This window comes from Rhinolophus hipposideros, assembly GCF_964194185.1.
Source record: "Rhinolophus hipposideros genome assembly, chromosome: 10".
NCBI classification, from domain to species: domain Eukaryota; kingdom Metazoa; phylum Chordata; class Mammalia; order Chiroptera; family Rhinolophidae; genus Rhinolophus; species Rhinolophus hipposideros.
The window spans coordinates 33,526,760-33,547,472 of record NC_138056.1 but is presented as its reverse complement, the minus strand read 5'-3'; the positions used below and the strand labels follow the sequence as shown (position 1 = coordinate 33,547,472).

The 20,713-nt window shown below is 44.4% G+C and overlaps 1 protein-coding gene across 7 annotated transcripts in view; it reads left to right on the top strand.

Annotated features, from left to right (window-relative positions):
* Positions 1 to 20,713, top strand: part of NAV2 (neuron navigator 2) — a 710,917-nt gene that overhangs the window by 446,401 nt on the left and 243,803 nt on the right. For all 7 annotated transcript variants that reach the window (XR_013994137.1, XM_081061904.1, XM_081061902.1 and 4 more), the window contains exons 2-3: positions 10,122 to 10,239; positions 18,046 to 18,098. Coding sequence is in view for 6 of the 7 variants with exons in the window: in XM_081061904.1 (XP_080918030.1) it covers positions 10,122 to 10,239; positions 18,046 to 18,098 (171 nt within the window). In the remaining variant the exon portion in view is untranslated. The remainder of the gene's footprint in view (positions 1 to 10,121; positions 10,240 to 18,045; positions 18,099 to 20,713) is intronic.

The window sequence follows — 20,713 nt, the reverse complement described above, 5'->3', positions numbered from 1 at the left end:
CAAGGATCAGTGGACTTTACGGTAAAAGCAATAGCAGCCCTCAAGACTCCAGAACTTTGGGGAAGGAGAGGCTCTGGAGAAATTGATTTTGGATGCCTGGCACTTAGACAGGAAGTCCTACATGCTTTAGCCATTGTTTAAAATCTGTCACACACACCCTGCCCAGTTTCGCTGAATTGCACCCAAATTTTGCTGCTTTTGATGCCTAGGGTTATTGTGAGTTTACTTTCTAAGGCTGCCCCTTGGAAGAATGGTATTCGTTGCATGAGCTACTGAAACAGCAAGGGAAGGAGATGGTGCTGAATTATATCAGTTCTTAGCACGGCCTGTGAAAACTTGGTTTTTAAATAAATCTGGAACTCAGCCTCAGAATCCAGGCAGGCAAGTGTGTTTCAAGAAAGGGCGGGTTGGCTTCTGCTCAGGATGGCGGAGTAGGTAAATGCTGTGCCTTCCTCCTCCCACAACCACCTCAGAATTACAACTAAACTACACAACAAACATCATTGAGAATCACCTGAAGTCTAGCTGAACAGAAGTCCTATAACTGAGGACATACAGAAGAAGCCACATTGAGACTGGTAGGAGGGGTGGAGATGCAGACGGACACGTCCTACACCTGCGTGTGGTGGGGACATCTCGGCTGTGGAGGGGCTGCCTGAGGAGTGAGGAACCCCAGCCCCACACCGGGCTCGCCAGATCAGGGTCCAGGGCCAGGGAGATAAGCCCCCATAACTTCTGGTTGTGAAAACCAGCAGAGATGGTGGCTGAGGAGACCCAGGGATTCCCCTTAAAGGGCCCACGCCTGAATTTACTCATTGATGCACTCACTCGCTCTGAGCTCCAGTGCGGGGGCAGCGTCTCAAAAGGTGCCAGGAACATACAGGATAGACCTGAATTCTCTGACTTCAGGGCGAGGGCTGGGGAGTAGGCAGCTTTCTGCCAGACAGACGTGCTGACAGAAACTATTATTCCTTTGTTGAATCCTCCTCCCAGACAGCCTGCACACGAAGGCAGTACCATACTGAGTCTCTGTTTATCTGGTTAACACGGATCGGTCTGCCCTGGTCAGTCTCTGAGACCACCGAACTTGCAGTCCTACCCACACCACTTCCAGTGGCTTTTCCATACAAATGGCTTGTCTTGGCTCATGCTGTGGACTTTCTAAAATCTCTCAAAAGTTCATAAACTGCCAACAATTATCATCTGGCCTCAGTATGCCCTGTACCCCTTGATGAACAGCCCTAAGTTTGGCACAGGTGGCAGCTGGTCTCAGTTTGCAGCTTAGCCTTTCCCAGGCCCCTCTAAGCCCAGCACAAGTGACAGCCATGCGCAGATCATTTTGTGCCCCACTAAAGTGCATCCTGCTCTATAGGGTCAGCCCTTGCACCACAGCTGCTCCACTGTAGTCACAGCCAGTCCTCACAGCCACTCAGCCTGAGGGTCTGATCCCTCCCATTGACATGCTGATGGTAATGAAGGCTCAAATACAACAGGAGGGCACACACACAAACCACACAAGGGGCACTCCTGGAGCAACCTGGTTCAGGTGACCAGGGAGACTGTGTCACTGCTCCCCAAAGGACACCTACTATACAAGGCCACTCTCCCAAGACCAGAAGACAGAGCAGCCCTACCCAATGCGTGGAAACAAACACAGGAGGCTTCCAAAATGTGGAGACAAACGTGTCCCAAATGAAAGAACAAAAGAAAACTTCAGAAAAAGAACTAAACAAAAAGGAGACAAGCCATCTACCAGATGTAGAGTTCAAAACACTGGTTATAAGGATGCTCAACGATCTCAGGGAAAACTTCAACAAAGATAACAGAAACATAAAAATGGGGACAGAAAACATAAAAAAGAACCAATCAGAAATGAAGAATAAAATACCTGACATGAAGAATACATTAGAGGGAATCAACATGGATTAGATGAAACACAGGACCAAGTCAGCTGTTTGGAAGATAAGGTAGCAGAAAAAACACCCAAGCAGAACAGCAAAAAGAAAAAGGAATCCAAAAAAATGAAGATAGTTTAAGGGGCCTCTGTGACAACATCAAACGTACCAAGATTCACATCGTAGGGGGACCAGAAGAAGAGAGAGAGCAAGGAATTGAAAACCTATTTGAAGAAATAATGACTGAAAACTTCCCTAACTTGGTGAAGGAAATAGACATAGAAGCCCAAGAAGTGCACAGAGTTCCAAACAAGATGAACCCAAAGTGGCCTACACCAAGACACATCATAATTAAAATGGCAAAGGTTAAAGACAAAGAAAGAATCTTAAAAACAGTTAGTTACCTGTTACAGGGGTGCTCCAAAAAGAATGTTAGCTGATTTCTCAACAGAAACTTTGCACGCTAGAAGGGATCAGTACGAAATATTCAAAGTGATGAAAAGCAAGGACCTACAACCAAGATTACTCTACCCAGCAAAGTTATCATTTGGAACAGAAGGACAAAGAACTGCCCAGACAAGAAAAGTATAAAGGAGTTCATCACCACCAAACCAGTATAATAAGAAATGTTAAAGGAACTTCTTTAAGAAAAAGAAAGGGAAAAAAAGATAAAAAATGTGAATAATAAAATGGCAATAACTACATATCTATCAACAATTACTTTAAATTCTCTAATTAAATTCTCTAATTAAAAGACCTAGGATGGCTGAATGGATAAGTAAGCAAGACCCTTACATATGTTGCCTACAAGTGACTCATTTCAGATTGAAAGAAACACACAGATTGAAAGTAAAGGGATGGAAAAAGCCATTTTATGAGAATGAAAACAAACAAAAAAACTGGAGTAGCAATTCTTAGATAAAATAGACTTTAGAACAAAGGCTATACTAGACAAAGAAGTACCCAGTAATTCCAATTCTGAGTATTTATCCAAAGACACCCAAAATACTAATTTGAAAAGATATATGTATCCATATCTTCATTGCAGCATTATTTACAATAGCCAAGATATGGGAGCAAGCTAAGTGTTCATTGATGGATGAATGGATAAAGGAGAAGAGTCCACAACAGCATGGATGGCCTTAGAGAGTATTCTGAGAAGCGAAATAAGTCAGGGAAAGACAGATGCCATATGATTTCACTTATATGTGGACTCTAAAGAACAATATCAACAGACAAAACAGAAAGAAACTCATAGATACACAGAACATTTTGATCATTGCCAAATAGAAGGAAAGTGGGGGGAGGGAAGGGTGGATGAAAAAGGGGAAGGGCTTAAGAAGTACAAATTGGTAGTTACAAAATCGTCATGGGTAGGGTTTCCAGGCAGGAATTCCCGCCCGCTCTCAGGAATTTGCTTTCCCGTTCCCAAATTCCGAGATATAAATTGTTTCCTGTTCTCCACGATGGATCGTTTCCACAAAGTGACGGCTGATACTACCAACCACCTGGGTTCGTGGAGCCAATTTTCCTGATTTCCTGACCAACTTTTCTCAGGATTTGGGAACAGAAAAGTGAAAAAAATTCCTGAGAATGGGCTGGAATCCTGCCTGGAAACCCTAGCAATAAATAGGAAAAATGTCTAAGAGATACATTGTAAGTAGTACATTTAAGTCCCATTGTGGGTATTACTGGGTTCAAGGAGCCGATTTTCCCGATTTCCTGACCAGCTTTTCTTGGGATTTGGGAACGTGAAAGCAAAAAAAATTCCTGAGAACGGCAGGAATTACCACCTGGAAACCCCAGTCGTGGGGATATAAAGTATAGCATAGGGGGTGTAATCAGTAATAACTATGCATGGTGTCAGATGGGTACGTGATTTATTGGCGTGATCACTTCATAAATTATGTAAATGTCTAATCATTATGTTGTACACCTGTAACTAATATAATATTGCATATCAATTGTAATTGAAAAATAAAATATTTTTAAAAAAATAACTCTACGTGTTTTCTTATGACTCACTTCAAAAAGTTGAGAGCTGGCGACAAGGGGAGGGAAGGGGACACTCCAGATAATTAATGATTCTTGTTGAATGGGTCCGGATTAATAAGCTTGAGCTATGGAGTGATCTATTTCCTCTGTTCCTTCCTCTTTTCAGTCAATTTGAGATCCTGGTTTGAGGATTCGCTGAGAGCCCACATTATTTAAATCTCAAATGTAATCAGTTTCTCATGATTTGCCCTTTTTCTTTGTGTTCAGCCCAACCTGGCAACCACTTACCACCCTCCTGCCATGTGCCCTCTTCCTGTGAAGCACTACTGGGCAGCAAAGATGGGCAAGATGTGGTCTCTGCCAAAATCTGGTGGTGAGAGAGAGAAGGCGGTGTGTAACGACGAGTGGGTAAAAGAAGGAGGAGGGACACACGCTAGAATGGGGCTAATGAATTTATTTAGCAATATCTAATCAATTTATCAATATGCAATAGCAAAAGACAAAGGCAATTAATAGAATATGTTATGTCAGAAAGTAAAGGTGGTTAAGACTAAACTATATACACTGATAACAATGTCATGTCAAAGGAGTACACATACATATAAGTTTAAGAGATCTCAACATATGTTTACTATTGATAAAAAAATCACTTGTCTAAATACACAAATTACATCAGTAAAGAGTATCCAAAAGCAGTAGTAAGCTCTGTAGGACAGTAACTATTACAGTAGATGCCACAAGCTCATCAAACTGGGGGAGAACAGCACTGGAAAAGTCATAAATCAAACCCTTGCCAGATCAGTAGCTGAGAGAACCTCAGACGTCTCCCCCACGCCGCTTGCTAGGTACCAAGAATGCTGCTGCTGCTGTTGTTGTTGTTGTTGTTAGAAGTCGTGCTATAAGCTGCAAGCTTCATATAATTTTTCAAGGTGTTAACAATCTGAAGACTGTTGCTGCTATTGTTGTTTTTGTCATTAGACATTAGGGCGTCTTCTGACGTTGTAAGCTGCAAGCTGCATAAAAGTTTTCTAGATGCTGACAAGCTCTCAAGACTAACCTTGGGGAACAACACTGGAGAGGCCGGGAACCAGCTGGCCCTCTCCAGGTTTGCGGCTGGAAGTCAGGACATCCCGTGGCGTTGTAAGCGGCATGTTGCTGGAAGTCTTCAAAATGTTAGACTGATGAGAAATCACAAATGACAAAATGATCAAATGACGAGATAATAGTAATAATAACACTGCCAACTGAGGTCTGCCATCTTTTCCAGAAATGTACCTTAGAGCCAGGCTCTTTGTTCCTGCCTCCCGCTCTGGGAATGGCCAGTTCCGGGAGGGTCTGGCAGTTACTGATATGAATGCTGCCCATCGGCCAAAGGGCCATTTCATCCGGACAAGCAACATCTACTGTTCTTGCTTGGGACCATCAGCCCAAGGTCTTCCAAAGCCTGGCAACGTGCCTGTCACGTCGTCCTGATATAACTTAGCTACTTCTTCACTTCATCTGCTGATGTGGGTGAAACAGACAGAACAGAGGGAATTCTCTCAACCCTGATCAAGAATTTCTTTAACCCTAAGTTAATTATCACCTCACAGCACAGACAGAACAACAAACATCATCTCATGTCTCCCCTACTCGAGAGAATGAGACCAAATAGAAAACCTCGTCTCATGTCTCCCCTGCTCGGGAGAATGAGACCAAAGGGAGACTTTACTCAACCCCTGATCACAGCACGGAAATCACCTCATGTACAGGGACAGATAAAAGCTAATAGACAAAAGCTCACATCAACCAATGAAGGCAGATTTTCCTCAACATCTCCCCTACCTGGTGCCAACGTACAAGTTCTCTATAATGTCTGCGTCATATGCAGCTTAGGATGCAATCAGGAAATCAGAGTGACTTTATGCAGGCACTGGCATTAGAACTGAGCCTTGCAGGGTGACCGCAGATGGAGGCGCTCATGTGGACAGGGCGGCGTGAGTTCAGAGACTGGGAAGTATGAGGTTTGTCGCGTTTTCCTGAGGGTCATAATAATTATTACCACTGAGCAATTGCTGTGTGTAGATATATTAACTCATTCAATCCCTATAACACGGAGTGACTCTTCTTTTTCTGTGAAGAAATGGTTAGTAAATACTTGAGGCTTTGTGGTCAGATGTCTCTTTGTCACAACTACTCAACTCTGCCATTGTCGGGTGAAAGCAGCCAGAGACAACAAATGGATGTGACAGTGTCCCAACAGAATTTTGTTTATAAAACAGACAGTTGGGTTAGGCCCAGGTCACAGTGTGCCATCTCCTGGCATTATATTTTCTAATACTGTATAATGGTATAATCTCCATTTTAGGATAAAACTGATGTGTAGCAAGATTAATAGAAATTCGCTTGTCGGGGCCAAGGGCCTACTTGACTTGGTCATTTCTAAAGCCCGTGCTCCTAAGTTCACAGGCACTGCGTCTCCTGCAGAAGGGTTGGACGTGGCCTGGGCAAGACTGGAGGAGGATAAGTCTGCTTTAAACTGCACCGTGAATTCTGACAACTTGAACTCAGTGGGAAGTGGGAGCCATTGATGATTTTTTTTATCGGGTAAGAGCTGTGTTCTGGAAGATGAAGTTGGCAGGGGTGTGTAGGTAGATTAAAGCTGACAGAAGAACTCTTGTTGTAAACAGCTTGAGGGAGAGAGGTCCATTTCTGGCTCCTGGTTCTCCCTGGTACGCCCAATACCTACGTGGCCTCACCATGACTCCATACTGTGTGTTCCTGCCGGATCATGCAGACACGTAGACGGCTGGTTTTAGATAAAGACGGTGCGTGTATTTTAAAGTGCCCTTCGTCACCTAAGAAGAGAATGAGTGGAAGCACCAGATCACCTCTCACTCAGTAGTGTCCTTGTCAGTGACCTTCTCACCTCAGCTGATGGTCTCGTGGCTGATGGCTCTAAGCTTTGGAATGTCGCGGTCCGTCAGAAAATAGTTGGTGGGATCCCTCGAGGTGTTGAGAGAGCCCCGTAGGATTGTAGTTGTGCCTCCTCGTGGTTAGGGAAGGAAGCCTCGCTCCGTATACCAGCCTGGCTGGTTTCTGACCTGCCTTTCTTTTATAGTTGGCCATAATTTGTGACTCCAGATGGGGGGATATTCCAGAGTCATAAAGTTGTGCTGTGTGAAGGAGAAAGGGGAGTGAGTCCCTGAGTCATTTGTGTCCTGGAGGTTAAGGGCAGAAGCTGTGGCTGGTTTGGGTCCATTTTATAATGCTGGTGGTAAAATTTCTAATTATTACTTTTATTTATTGAAGACTTTAGCATGTGCCAGATTCTGTGGCCTTTATGTATCCGAGCTCATTTCATCTTCTACTAGCTTGATGATGTAGGCATTATTATCCCCATCTTGTAAATGAGGACAGCCCGCCAAAGGGCACAGAGGTAATTGGCAACCTGGTGGCTAAGATCTAAAGCAAGTCTGAGGGCTCCAAAGCCCTCCTCGTTACCGTTCTCCTGCCTCTGCTTCCTGAGCTCCATTGGGGGCCAGGCCAGGGGCTTCCATGTTGTAGCTCACTGAGTCTTCACAACCCACTTCTCAAGGCCTTATTGTGCCCATTTTCTAGCTGAGTAAACTGAAACTTAGAAAAGTTGAGTGACTTGCCCCAGGGCATTCAGATGGCAAGAGACAGAACTGGGTTTTTGGGGTTTTAGTTATTTATTTTCTAATTCATTCAGTGAATACCGGAATGAGCCCAGAGTCAGTAGGAGAGTGTCATAGAGTTGACGAATGACTTAACTAACGTTTATATTGCTGTTCAGAGAAGCAGTGGCGTAGTGTATAAGGGATTCTCCAGGCAGTCAGCATGGGTTCAAATCCTGGCTCTACCACTTGTGACCTTGGACACGTTACTTCACCTCTCTACACTTCAATTTCTCCTCTGAAAAATAGACACAGTACACGTGTCTGCCTCATAGACTAAGGATTAAGTGAGTAAACCTGTGTAAAGTGTTTATACCAGTGCCCAGCAGGTGGTAGGCACGATGCTTGGTAGTTGTTTGTTCTAGTCTGCAGAGGGCATTTTTTTCCACATATGTTGTGTCACTTGGCCCTCATAATAGCTTGACAGGTAGATGGTATTGATCCCATTGTATAGATAAGAACACTGAGCCTCAGAGAAGTTCAATAACTCCACTGAGGTCATACATCCACTCATCCACAGATGCATATTGAGAACTAATGTACCTCATGCTGTGGATACATCAGTGAACAAAACAGACCTCAATCCCTACCCTCGTGGAGCCTACGAAACTGAGACTTGAACACAGGTCTGCCTCTTTGCCTTTTAATAAGTTTTCTTTCGCCCTCTTAACAATTTCATTTACTGATCATTGACATTTCAGACTGGCTATTGTATCCACCAAGATGGCGCTCCATTTCCTTAGCTGTCTCGGTGCTTACAAAATTGAAAATGATCTTTCTAGATTTTTGATCTCTGACAACTTGGGAGTCCCAGGAAGGAAAATAACATGAGTTTAAGGATGGGATACCAGGGTCCCAGATGTGAAATAGAATCCCACTGTGGTGTGCAGTGTGCTTGTGGGTTTCTGCAGGGGAAGACTGGACTTCGAGGTGGGGATGGGCGTGCACAGGGGTTGTCTGTCCTCAGATCTTGATGAGGTAGAAAGTGCAGCTCTGCCTTTCCCTTTTGGGATGCCCTTGTGGTCCCAGGTGAAGTAGTCAGAGGTGCCGCCTCTCTAGTAGGGCTCTGCTTTGCCAGTGCAGGCCCTGGCCCACTGTCCTAGTCCAGAAGCAGGGCCCAGTTGTGTGATATTACTCTGGGCATGGTGTTCAGAAGAATAGACGGACAGTGAGAGTTGGGGTAAGAGCGGGGCTTCCACTGCTCTGTGTGTCACATGAGGTGTCAGAGCAAGTCAGCTAGTGGAGACGCAGGGATCACCTTCACATTTTGGTGGAGACCCCACCTGGGAACGTGAACTGTTGGCTCTACTGCGTTTCTCCAAAAATAAGACCTAGCTGGACAATCAGCCCTAATGCGTCTTTTGGAGCAAAAATTAATATAAGACCTGGTCTTATTTTACTGTAAGACCGAGTGAATATAATATAATATAATATAATATAATATAATATAATATATAATATAAGGCCGAGTCTTATATTAATTTTGGCTCCAAAATACGCATTAGAGCGGATTATCCAGCTAGGTCTTATTTTCGGGGAAGCATGGTAATATATGACCCGGTTGAGGTAGGATGGTTAACTTTTTGAGCAGTCATTTGTTGTGTAACTCTCGGGGACAAAAGTCCTAGTAAAAAGGGCTTGCATGTCCCTCCACCAACTCACAATCCATGCATGGAACTTACCATACAAAATTGTCAAGAAGGTTTTTAATTTTGTTCGTTATTGGTTTATGTCAGTTAGGGGGAAAGCTTTCAACGAGAGTTTCCTCATGCTTACTGGCCTGTTTGGAAGAAAATATCCTTTTGTGTCGACCATAGGAGCAGGTCTATATATGTCCCCCAAGGGGGTCTGCTCTCCTGATCTCATGGGTGACCCTGGCTTTGCCTTTCAGGGTGTAGTGTACACTAGTGCTATGTTTAAATATGTTGGAATTCGCTGGGTTTTGTTCACAGAATCCCAACAGTGAAAATGATGCCTCGCTTTTAAATTAAACCGATTAAATTTGAGATTATTGTGAAGCCATCAATACCTCCACTCATACAAGAGTAATTGAGGGGCTCTGTGTTTTTGTACAAGGAACCCTGGCTCCTGAGAAATTGGTTAACTCAATAGCCCTCCTTACCCTGAAATGGCCCATTAATAGATGCCTATTGGGTGGTAACCTCCCCATACGTTTTCTCAATAAAGAGAAAAAGATGGGAAGGGGTGGGGGTGGTAGCCATGGGGTGGGGGAGACCTCTCTCGCATTTAGAGCTGCAGCCTCTCAAAGCCATCTGGCACAGACTTTCGTTCCGTGTCCCCTATCCCATTCAGGCTTCTGCATGTTTTGAAGCTTTCTTTAGCTTTTCCCTGAGCTTTGACTGCAGACCTCTCAATAGGCAAAAGCCCAGCTATGGTTGCTGAATGCCCCATCGGCACAATGCCCTGCATGTTAATGGCACCGGCTGGCCCAGGGCAGCTGGACGGCGGCTGCGACACCAGCCCAAGCAGCGGCCTCAGACTTGCAGGTGGGGTCCGACTGGCTTCCTCAAGTTGCCTCCTTGCTTTTTTGCAGATCTACACGGACTGGGCCAATCACTATCTAGCCAAATCAGGCCACAAACGTCTCATCAAGGATCTCCAGCAAGATGTGACGGACGGTGTCCTCCTGGCTCAGATTATCCAGGTCGTGGGTAAGAGCAGATTTTATACTGGGGTTGATGAATTACAGGGCAGCTTCAGAGGGGTCGAGTCTGGCAACGGAAGGGAACGCTGCAATCTCTACGAAAAATGCAATATTTCTGCCACATGTGTTGAGAATTTATTTGACTGTTTTGTGCTCAGGGAGTGTGGGTACCAGCTTGTTTTTTCCTGATAAGATCACCCACATAGCAATCTCATCTTGTTCCTCTGAAAAGAAAGGCTGGCCAAGGCTGGTTTGAGGAGGGGCTCTCTGTCCCCATTCTTACCTCCTAGTATCTTTCAGATTCTCTTATTCCAGCCCCCTCTCTGTTGGTACTTTTTTTGTGTGGATTATTCTGGAAATATTAAAAACAAAACAAAACAAAGAAAAACAACAGCAACATGAGGTTGGTTTAGTCTTGCCAAGTCTAACTGGGTCTGAGAAATCAAAGGATCAGACTCCAGAGAGGGCTGGTTCTGGTTTTAACACTAGGAGAAGGGAGCTGGAACGGAGGGATTTTTATTGCCTTGGTCGTGTGCTAGGAGGAGAAGGTTCATCCAGAAAGGCGCATGGGCAGAGGCTGGGCACAGCTTTGCCTTGGGTCTTAAGGGAAGCGCCCCAGGGGTCCTGCCTGTGAGCTCAGAGCAGACTGAGGAGGCGGGAGGTCAATTAGACAGCGTTAGACTAATTATTGTCGCTGGCAGCAGCCGGCTCATGCCCAGAGATGCCAAGGGAGAAGGCACAGGAAAAGGACAGAAGCTGCAGCCCCTGGGGCATGTGTTGTGGGAAGGTCGCTTACCCTTCAAATGTGAGATAGCTAGTATAGCTGTGGTTTTGCTCACATCTGTGGAGATGGTACTTGAAAACACAGGCAGAGTGGCCTTAAATGAAGCTTACGGACTGCCACTGTCATTCAAGGAGAAAAGAACTTCCCTGCTGTCCTGAGATTGATTTCTTAAGACCAGCTTCCACGGGTTCTCCTCTTTCTCTCCTTTTTCCTTCCCTCCCTGTATTAGTGTTCGGTTGCTGTATAACAAATGGCCACAAACTTAGGAGCTTAAACAACATATGTTTATTGCCTCACAGTTTCTGTGCATCAGAAGTGCCGCTGGGGACCTCTGCAAGGCGGCAGTCAAGGTGTAGGCCAGGGTTGAGTTCTCATCCGGAGGCTTGACCAGGGAGGGTTCAAGTTCGCTCAGTGTTGGCAGAATTCATTTCCTTGCAGTGGTAGGAGGTGAGTCCTGATTTCTTGCTGACTGTGGGCTGTAGGCCACTCTCAACTCCTAGAAGCTACTCTCAGCTTCTTGCCATGTGGGTCTCCTAACATGATGACTTTGATCGGCTTCTTCAGTGTCAGCAAGAGAGAAAGCTTTTTTTGAAGAGAAAGCATCTTATGTAATGTACCATAACGTCATGGGAATGATATCCCATCACTTTCTGTTGGTCAGAAGTCCTAGGTCCTGCCACACTCAACAGGAAAGCGTTATACGGACTTGAACTTCAGTGGCAGGATACTCAGGGATCACCCTGAAGTCTGTCACTCCTCTTTTTCCCTTCCATCCTCTTCCTCCCACTCTTCATCATCACGCCTACAAAGCTCTTTTAAATATTTCTCTCATTTAATTTCCTCAGCACCTCTGTGAAGTAGGTGGTATTCTCCCCATTTTGCAAATGCAGAAACTGAAGCCCAGTGAGTCAATAGCCCAGTAGCACATGATTTGTGTGTAAGGGAAGTCTAACCTGGGGGTCTGCTTCTAAAACCTCTGTTCTTTGCTCGGCTGTATCATACCCCTCTCGATACGGAGACACGGAACACAATGCAAGGTTCTACCTCCTTTCACTTCAGGGCAGGAAGCAGATGTGGAGCACTGACTGTGTGCCAGCACTGTAGTCCTCGCGGGGAATACAGGCAAATGTGCGAGGCTCGTAGCCTTGGAAGAAGGAGTAGCATCTCCTGGGCCAGGTCCTCCTGAAAGAGGTGGGTCGCATCTGAGCTGGGTTTGGATCTGTCTCAGCAGGGTCACATCCAGCACCTGGGCCGACTGTGACTGAGTCTTGGGGCTGTGCAGTGTTTCCATGGAGACTCTTCTCCGCTTTCCGCACAGGCAGCAAGAGAGGAAGTAGGAAAGGATGGTACCCAGAAGCCTTGCTTTCATCCCAGCTCCATCCCCTCCAACTGTGGGACTTCTCAAAAATCACTTAATCTCTGCTGCCTCTGTTTCCCCATCTTTAAAATGCACACAGTCACGCCTGCTTTGTCTGCTCTTGTGGCAGTCTTACAAACTACAAGGATGATCTCAAATATGAAATATATTTGGAAACCGTGAAGTGTTCCCAGATAGCACTGGGTAGCCAGTGCCTAGAAAGGTGTGCGTAGAAGGATGATGAGGCTTTGGTATCAGTGTCAGCCTGTGTCGTGATCGATTAGTTGTCTGTCATGGGCCCAGAAGAGGTCAGTGGTAGCATGTACGTTGTGAGTTTGCTAAATGTAGCACTACGGAAGTGTAAGCTAGCCTGGTTTTTATTGTTGCTTAGGAGGCTGCTTCTCTAAATCTATTCAGATGACATGAATCTCCCTAGTCGGTGAACCCCCTAGTCCTGGAGCTACTAGAGTGTGACTTCAGAGGCTCAAGTTAGCACGAGTGACTCAGGCTATACCTCAGGCCTCCAAGTTGCTGTCCCTCAGCCCTGCAGGAAAGGTGCGCTCTGGCCAGAGGCTCCGAAACGAGGCCAGACGTCAACTCATGGCTCTCCACCCCTCACTGTGCCGGGCTCACAGCCTCTGCTTTGGGTGTGGGGAACAGAGGCCCAAAAGATGGGTGGCTGAGCAGGCAGCTAAACGCAGGAGACTTGCGTGACTTCTTTCCTAGATTGTCGATCAGCCAGTTGAGAGCATTTAATTTTAGAATATCTTATGATCTCTTGGTGAGGGAAGAGGAGCAGCATTTTCTGATCAGGAAGCTGAACTACTGAACAATTGTACTCTACTTGTGAAGTCCATGCTTTCCCCCACACATGTGACCATGAAAACAAAATGTAAAAAGATATATCGGTATGTATACATGTGCTTATTGCATACATATATGTGTGCGTATCTAACTATCTAAAAATTTCCCAGGATTGGAGTCCTGGCGACTCCTCCATCTCATGCTGCACAGAATTCTGGTGGTTGCAGTTGTTTGGCTGGTGAGCTCCTATCCAGTCTTGAAAAGTCAGTTTCTCTCTGATACCTTTCCTAGCTCCCTCAGGCAGCTGGAGGGACCCTCCTGTATCATTCCACTGGCTACTGTATTTGGGTCTGAGTCATCTTCCTTTCTGGGTTCACGGCATTTAACAAGGATTAAGTATAAGAATTTTATTCATTTGCAGCCCCTGCTTCTACAAGTCTAGGTTAAATTCTTTCCAACAGGTGGCCTGGAGGTTTCCCCTTCTCAGCATTTAATATTCTTCTGAACATTCTTCTAAACTGTATGTCACACCCGCCTCCTTTCCAGGATTCTGCTGCAACCCTTAGCTCTAAGTTTTGGAAGGGACTTTTAAAAGCCCTCACCTGATACACGAATTGCTTCCTCAAAAGCAGTCAACAGACTGTTAAACATTGTGATGAGCAGCTAACTACCTCTTCAGGCAACTAGATCGAAAGATGGAGAGTTAGAATCCTTCCAAAGCTCTTCTTACATTAGGTCGAAATCTGCCCCGCACATAGTGTCTCCCTACAAGTACTTGTTCTGTCCTCTAAGGCTACAAAGAAAAATCTAATCAGAGACAATGAGAGCACCAAAATAATTGAGGATGGTCCTGGGTTAGAACCGTGGAATAAAATATATAAGTCTATACTGATAGAAAGATAGACAGGTAGATAGATAGATAAGAGGGCTCAACTGGACAGAAGAATGCTGACTGATGAATGTAGAGGGCGTTGCAACGATGGTGGTGAAGACTACGTAAGGCAAGAATCATTCGTGGACGCTGCAATCGAGAGAAGGAAGTCTGATGAGGAGCAGGCATTTTGCATGGTCTCAAAGTCTCTCCGCTGATTACTTACTAGTTCCGAGGGGAAATATAGTAACCACACAGGGGAGAATCCTGACATTACGACCAAGTGATCAAAATTATGTGCCTGGCCAGGGACAGATGGATGTCATGTGCCTCCTGATGTGGTACCCTGAGAGAACACAACATCACTTATGTCGAATTCCAGTCAGGGACGGAAAACCTGAAACTGAACCTGAGGCGTCTCAGACAAATCCAAATTGTGGAACTGGTCTCTATTGTTCAAAAATGTTAGTGCTATGAAAGGCAAAGAAAGGCTGAGAAATTGTTCAGGGCTAAAGAGACATGACACCTAAATGTACTATGTGATTCTGGACTGGATCCATAAAGGACATTTTTGTGTCAATGGACAACACTGGAATTATATCAATGCTAGATTTTCTGAACTATTTAATTCTACCTTGGATAATGTCCTTGTTCTTTGGAAATACACACTAAGTATAAGGGGCAAAGGACTATATCTATGTAGCCTACACTACAATGATTCAGGGGAAGCAAGGTGTCCCTAAACAGAGAAAGAAGGAGGGAAGGAGCAAATGAGAGTGGATGAAGGAATGTAGGAATTCTCTGTTCTATTCCTATAACTCCCCTGTCAGTTTGAAAATATTTTAAAATAAAAAGTTAAAAAGAAAACATCTAAATGAAGGTCCATCAAAATTTGCAGGCAGGGAGATTGTCCCTTTGAAGGGAAAGCCTCTTTCTAGACCCTGGAGCAGTGTCTTGCATGACCTGTGATGCTGTGAGACCTGACCCATGTGATGGGAAGGTGGGAATCAGGGAATTTTTCTATAAAGAATTTGCCTATAAGCCAAGACCTCAAACTTGGAGTTAGCTAAGTGAAGCAGTCAGGAAGGGTTTTCTTGTTGGAGGAAATAGTGTGCGAAAAGGCTGGAGCTTAGATAGCCAGAAGGTCAACAAGGCAAGATAAAGCAGGCTACTGGGTCAAGGCAGTCAATGCTGAGCTTTAGCCTAAGAGCAAGGGCTAGTGGTCGAAGAGTTCATTTTCAGGTTGGGGAGTGACATGATCAGACATGTGACTTGAAGGAAAACCATAAATGCTTTTTACAGACTCTGCCCCTACTTAAATCTTCATCTATCCCAGACACCCCTGGAGGCAGGCTTCCGAGGCAGTGGGATTATTTGGGGCCCATACTTTTCCATCATTGCCTTCTGCCCATTAGGCATAAATGGACCTTTTGCTGTTGCCTTTTCATGTCCTTCCTTTAGTGACTGAGGGTGGGGTCTCTTATTAGTGTGATTATCTTCTTGAGTCATGAGCTGCCCGAAGTTGGCAGTTGCCTGCCAGCCCATTTCGGTGCCATCTCTGTGAGTTATTAGAAAGGTTTACGAGGCCAGGATAAACAGCATGGATCAACAGAGACAGACAGGCCTCCCTCCTCGTGCGTACGTGGCTGTCACTCAGGGAGGATGCCAGAAAGGGAAGGAGAGAAGAGGCAGGAGAAAGGAAAGAAAGAGGAGAGAGAGAGAAAAGGGAAACAGGATGAACAAAAGAGGGTGGAGAAGGAGGAAGCCAAGACAGAGATTTGTCATGAGAGGGGGGAAGAGCTGATAACTTATTTTCTGCGACCGTTTGGGCTGCTTCTGAGCACAGCCAGGAAATTCAGACATGTTGGACGGTACCTTCTCCCCCTTGATGGCCTACTCCCATTGCATGCACGGCTGCCAGCTGCCCTATGCACATGCTCAGACGCCATGTGTAGATGTATGGGCTGGTGAAATGCTCTGAACTTCTCAGAAGAGCTCTTTGGAAAAGGAATGAGCTCAATGCTACTCTTCTTATTTAAAAAGTGCACTGATGCTTTCCAATGACTAACTTGTCACCTTGTGTGCAGAGAAGTTACTACATTAATGGGCTAAGAATGTCTTGAACACGCTGGAATACATAAATTACCGTTGGCACTTAAGGACGCCGGCTGTAATCACAGTTGAGGACTTGGGGGACAAATGCCTTTGTATCTGGTTATCTGCTTTGGGGCTGTAGCCCAAGACCCCCTACTCCGAGTTAATACATTTGGATCCGAAGACCAAGCTCTCCTTACCAGCAGAATCAGAACTGCTGTTATCCCTCTAAGTGTTTATGACAGCCGTAGACATTCCTGAGAATTTAAGGAGAAGTATTTAAATTACATGAAATTGGAAACGAGGAAGTCTAAGTAAGATTCGTTTGGATTTTTATTAAGCATTTATTTTGCATTTGGGCTTAGTCACTTGATTTCTATCTTCCCATATGATCTATAGCGTGGTCATAAATAAGGTCTACTCCACTGGTTTATTTTCAATGTTGAAATGGCAGCCTTAGGCTTAGATGAGCCATGATATTTGCATTCCAGGAGCACCTGACTATGGTTTAGGTGACAGATCATGAAAAGGAATTAGAGGAGTAATTAGACCAAGCCCTTTGGTTCCATTTATCCAGATGGTATGTAAAGAATCTTTAACATGATTTCTTAGGCTCACGGTTATCCATCCTTCACTTTAATGAGCACTGATGACCTAATGCTAAATTGGGTATTGGTCAGACTCTAGTGATTGCCAACCTTGTCCCAGGACATGGGGTTGGGGAGGAAGCTTATAAAGGTATCACAGAGGAGGCCAGTCCTTAGTTCTTTATTATGGGGTCCTAGCTGAGTTCCTGGGCTTAACTCAGAGGGAGGCGTCCAAAAGGGAAATCTTATTATTCCTATTTTATATATTTTACATAGATAAGACTGTATATATACTATTGGGTTAATGTTAGGTGCTATTCCTAGAACACTTATTGTGTGCTAGCCACTATGTTAAGCATCATATCATCTATTTCTCATAGCTCCTCCTGTGAAGTAGGTAGTGTTAGCTCCATCTTGCAGATGAGGAAACTGAAGCCCAGAGAGGTTGAGTGACACGGCTAAGATCACACAGCTAAGCCTTAGAGCTGGGATTCAAACTGGTGTTTCCTTGCCCCCAAAGCCAGTGTCCTAACCTGTACATGTACTGCCTTTTTTTGTGTGGCTGCAGCTGCAAACTTAACCATAGATATCTTGGGCTACGTCTTGCCAGGGTTCCTCCATGCTTTAGCATGGGAGGCTGGGCCTTTCTTCCCTGTTATTTGATTTCCAGTTAATTCAGTGCACTCTCTTTTTTTCACATCTCTTAGTACGTAGGTGCTATTATGACTTCAAGAGTGTTCCAGATCTCTTTTGACTTACTACCACGTAGGAGCCATTTTTATGTCTTACTCGCTCATTTTCTCAGTTTGCCACCCCTTGGAAATAGGATTGTTAGTCATCCTATTAGTATAAAGCATTATTTTTGTATTTCTGGCTAAGGATGGGGTGAGATGTTATCAGATGGAGCTTTGGTCCCCTGGAGCTGAATTGTAAATGAACCGATCCACTCTGAAGCATCTCATCTTTTGTGGGGCGGTTGCACTCGCCTGTCTCAGAGCCCACAAGCACAATCACAGCTCAGTCTATTTCCCAGTCTCCAGTGTTTCCACGATGTCCCATCACTCCAAGACTGTCGTCAATGCAGTTGTCTCTGCTTTAGATATGACGACCTTGCCCCAGCTGTCCCTGGAGGACGGCGTCTCGCTGAGTAAGTCCTCAGGCTTGCTGGATGCGTCTCAGGATTTCACATGCCAGCGCTGATTGGACAAACCCCGGTCTGGGCCTTAGGACTTGGTTGGCCTCAAGGGTCCTGAACATCACGACTCAAAGTGTCTGTGGTGGTTATTTATTTTACTGACTTGTGTTTCCTTTTTCAGCAAATGAAAAGATTGAAGACATCAATGGCTGTCCGAAGAACAGATCGCAAATGGTAAGTGGTACACAGGCTAGAGAGGATTGGTGTTATGTTAGCCCTGCCTCTAAATGGTATTGACCATCTTGAAAACATTCACACCACTAGCTTTACTCTAAGGATTATATTAAACTAACAGCCATTTCCAAGTAGCTGTGGTCTGCTCTTCTGGCATTTATTGGCATTTACGAAAAACATGGCTGTGATTTTTACATAGATGGTGAGACAGTGAAATCACAGTGAGTGATGGTGGTCCTTGCTCTTAGAAACAAATGGTACAGAACTGGTGCGAACATACACTTGTTTAGAATTTGGACTGTTATGACATGTTCTGCTTCCTCAAAGACGCACAACAATTTCTGTTTGTGTATGGAGCTGAGGCCCAGATGAAATGATGGTATCTTATTACTCAGAAACAGGGGCATGTGGTCTGATTGCCTTTAAAAATCAGAATGATGTGAAATCAGAACTGTGACAAGAAGTATGGAATGTATTATCATATCCAGACCATTCTCAGCATAACTTCGACAAGTGATATTCTCTCTGCTGTGATGTGCTTAAGCTCTGATATTTTTTTAAAACCTTCAAATCTATTTTTCTCTTGTTGCATATTCTGCATATAGCCTTGGAATTAGAATTGATGATCACTGTTGAGTTCAAACAACATTAAATTGTGATGCTTTGAGTGCTTAGCTTTTCTCTTTAAAATGCTTTTCAAATGTGAATATTTAAACAAAGAATGTATATTATCTGAGTCTATTTAGAGGACGCTAATACCTGTTTAAAATATGGAGGCAACTTGACAACTTTTTTCCTGCATATTCATTTGCTTCCAGAAATCTAAAAAAACCCCATACTTTGTTTTTCTAACCTCATGCTACTCCATTTGCTACTCCATTTGCGGAGGCACAGTTTGATCGTCTCATTCCAGAGTACACCGAAGTGGCTGGCGTTCCTTGGGTTTACTGTTTAATTTTCTGAATTGCTTGTTATCCCAGTGAGTTGGACTGATAGCCTTTTCCATCAACTTTTTTTCATACACAGAAAAATTTTTGTTATTAAGAGGAGTGAGTGTGTGTGTGTGTGTGTGTGTGGTGGTGGTGTGTGGGGGGGTCATTTTTCAGTCTACATTCTGAAACAAGTTTCTCTTTTTTATGGTTCCACTGGAGATTGCTTTCTTTTTGTTTGATCCAGAGAGCAGCCACTCCTTACAGAGGAAAGTCCCCATGGAGACATCTCATGGCTGCTTTGACTTTTGGAAAAGCTTGGCTGCTATTTTTGCTACAGCTACTGCAGCTGTCTCGTGTATTAATAATTGAGAAAATTTGGAAGATAGAAGACTTAATTTTAGTGCAAGTATTTTACACATGCAGTCATACCTTCACATGAAAGAGATGCAGTATTTCCCCTGGGATGAGTATCAACACATTTGTCCAGCCTATTATATGCATATGTAGAACTGACATTTGAAGGTAATTAACCTTTTGTTCTGTTTGGTACATATTTATTTGCCATGCCTTCTGTCGGAGGTGTTGTTTCTTGTTAAAAGCCACTTTCAAAATGATAAAATAAGATTGTCACCTCAGGTTCTTCTGTGCAAATTTAGTTCTGTATGTAAATGTATTATTTATAAATACTACCATAACACCAATGCAATTTTATGGCTTCTCCGTAACTCTTAGCTATGGAAGAACTGATTTTTGTTGTTGGGATTTTTCCCTCCCTTCCCCCCATGGACTGTGTTTTTTTTTTAGAATACAAGACTATAAAATCGTGTAATTGTCTGTGATAATTAGTTCCAGTTTAGGGGCGGGCAGGCAGACATGGATGGTCTGGTGGTAAATGCAGCAGAGAATATAGTTCAGCATGCAGGATGTGAGTCCAGAAAAATGTAACAACGTCCGCCACTGTCACTCCTCTCTGCTATAAATGAGAAAGATGATAAGGACAGTGGAGCCATTGTCCTTTCCCCTGTATCACAAAACGGTGATATTCATTAGGGAACACTCGCCTAGGGCACATGGGAAGTTCTCAGAGACAAGCACGGGGGTTGTTCTGGCTGTAACGACACCTGTGTGTGTGCATGTGAGCATTTAGGGTTAAAGCATTTCTACTCACGAGAAGTGTCAGTTGGGAATATGGCACAGTAGATGGGCCACCATTTCTAGATTCCTAGAAGGTTAACTTCCCAATTTGGCCTTGTTTAGCGTGGCTAATGATAAACATTTGTTGTCGTTTGCTAAATATTGCCTGTTTGGAGGAGACGAGAAGGGAGGGTATATGGAGAGCATCACGTTGGCGAAAGGAGGGTGACACACAAGGGATTGAGAACAGGGGCGTGTACCAGTTGGGGAAGTAACTGTGACTCCCTTGAACATAGTCAGCACCGAGTTAATGTGCTTCCTCCTGAAGAAAACAGAGCCTCTTCAGGGGCCTTTAATAAATGGAGCCAAAGAAAAGCAATTGCGTTTCAAAGCATGAGGAATGGGTGCTAGTCCAGTTTTCAAGGGACACATGTATTTCATCAGCTAGTCGCTGGATAGAAACATGACTTTTTACTTTGTGGATAGAAGGCACAAGCTCATCAGCTCTTTAGCTGGAAGAGGTGAAGCGGGTACCTCTCCCTCCCATCC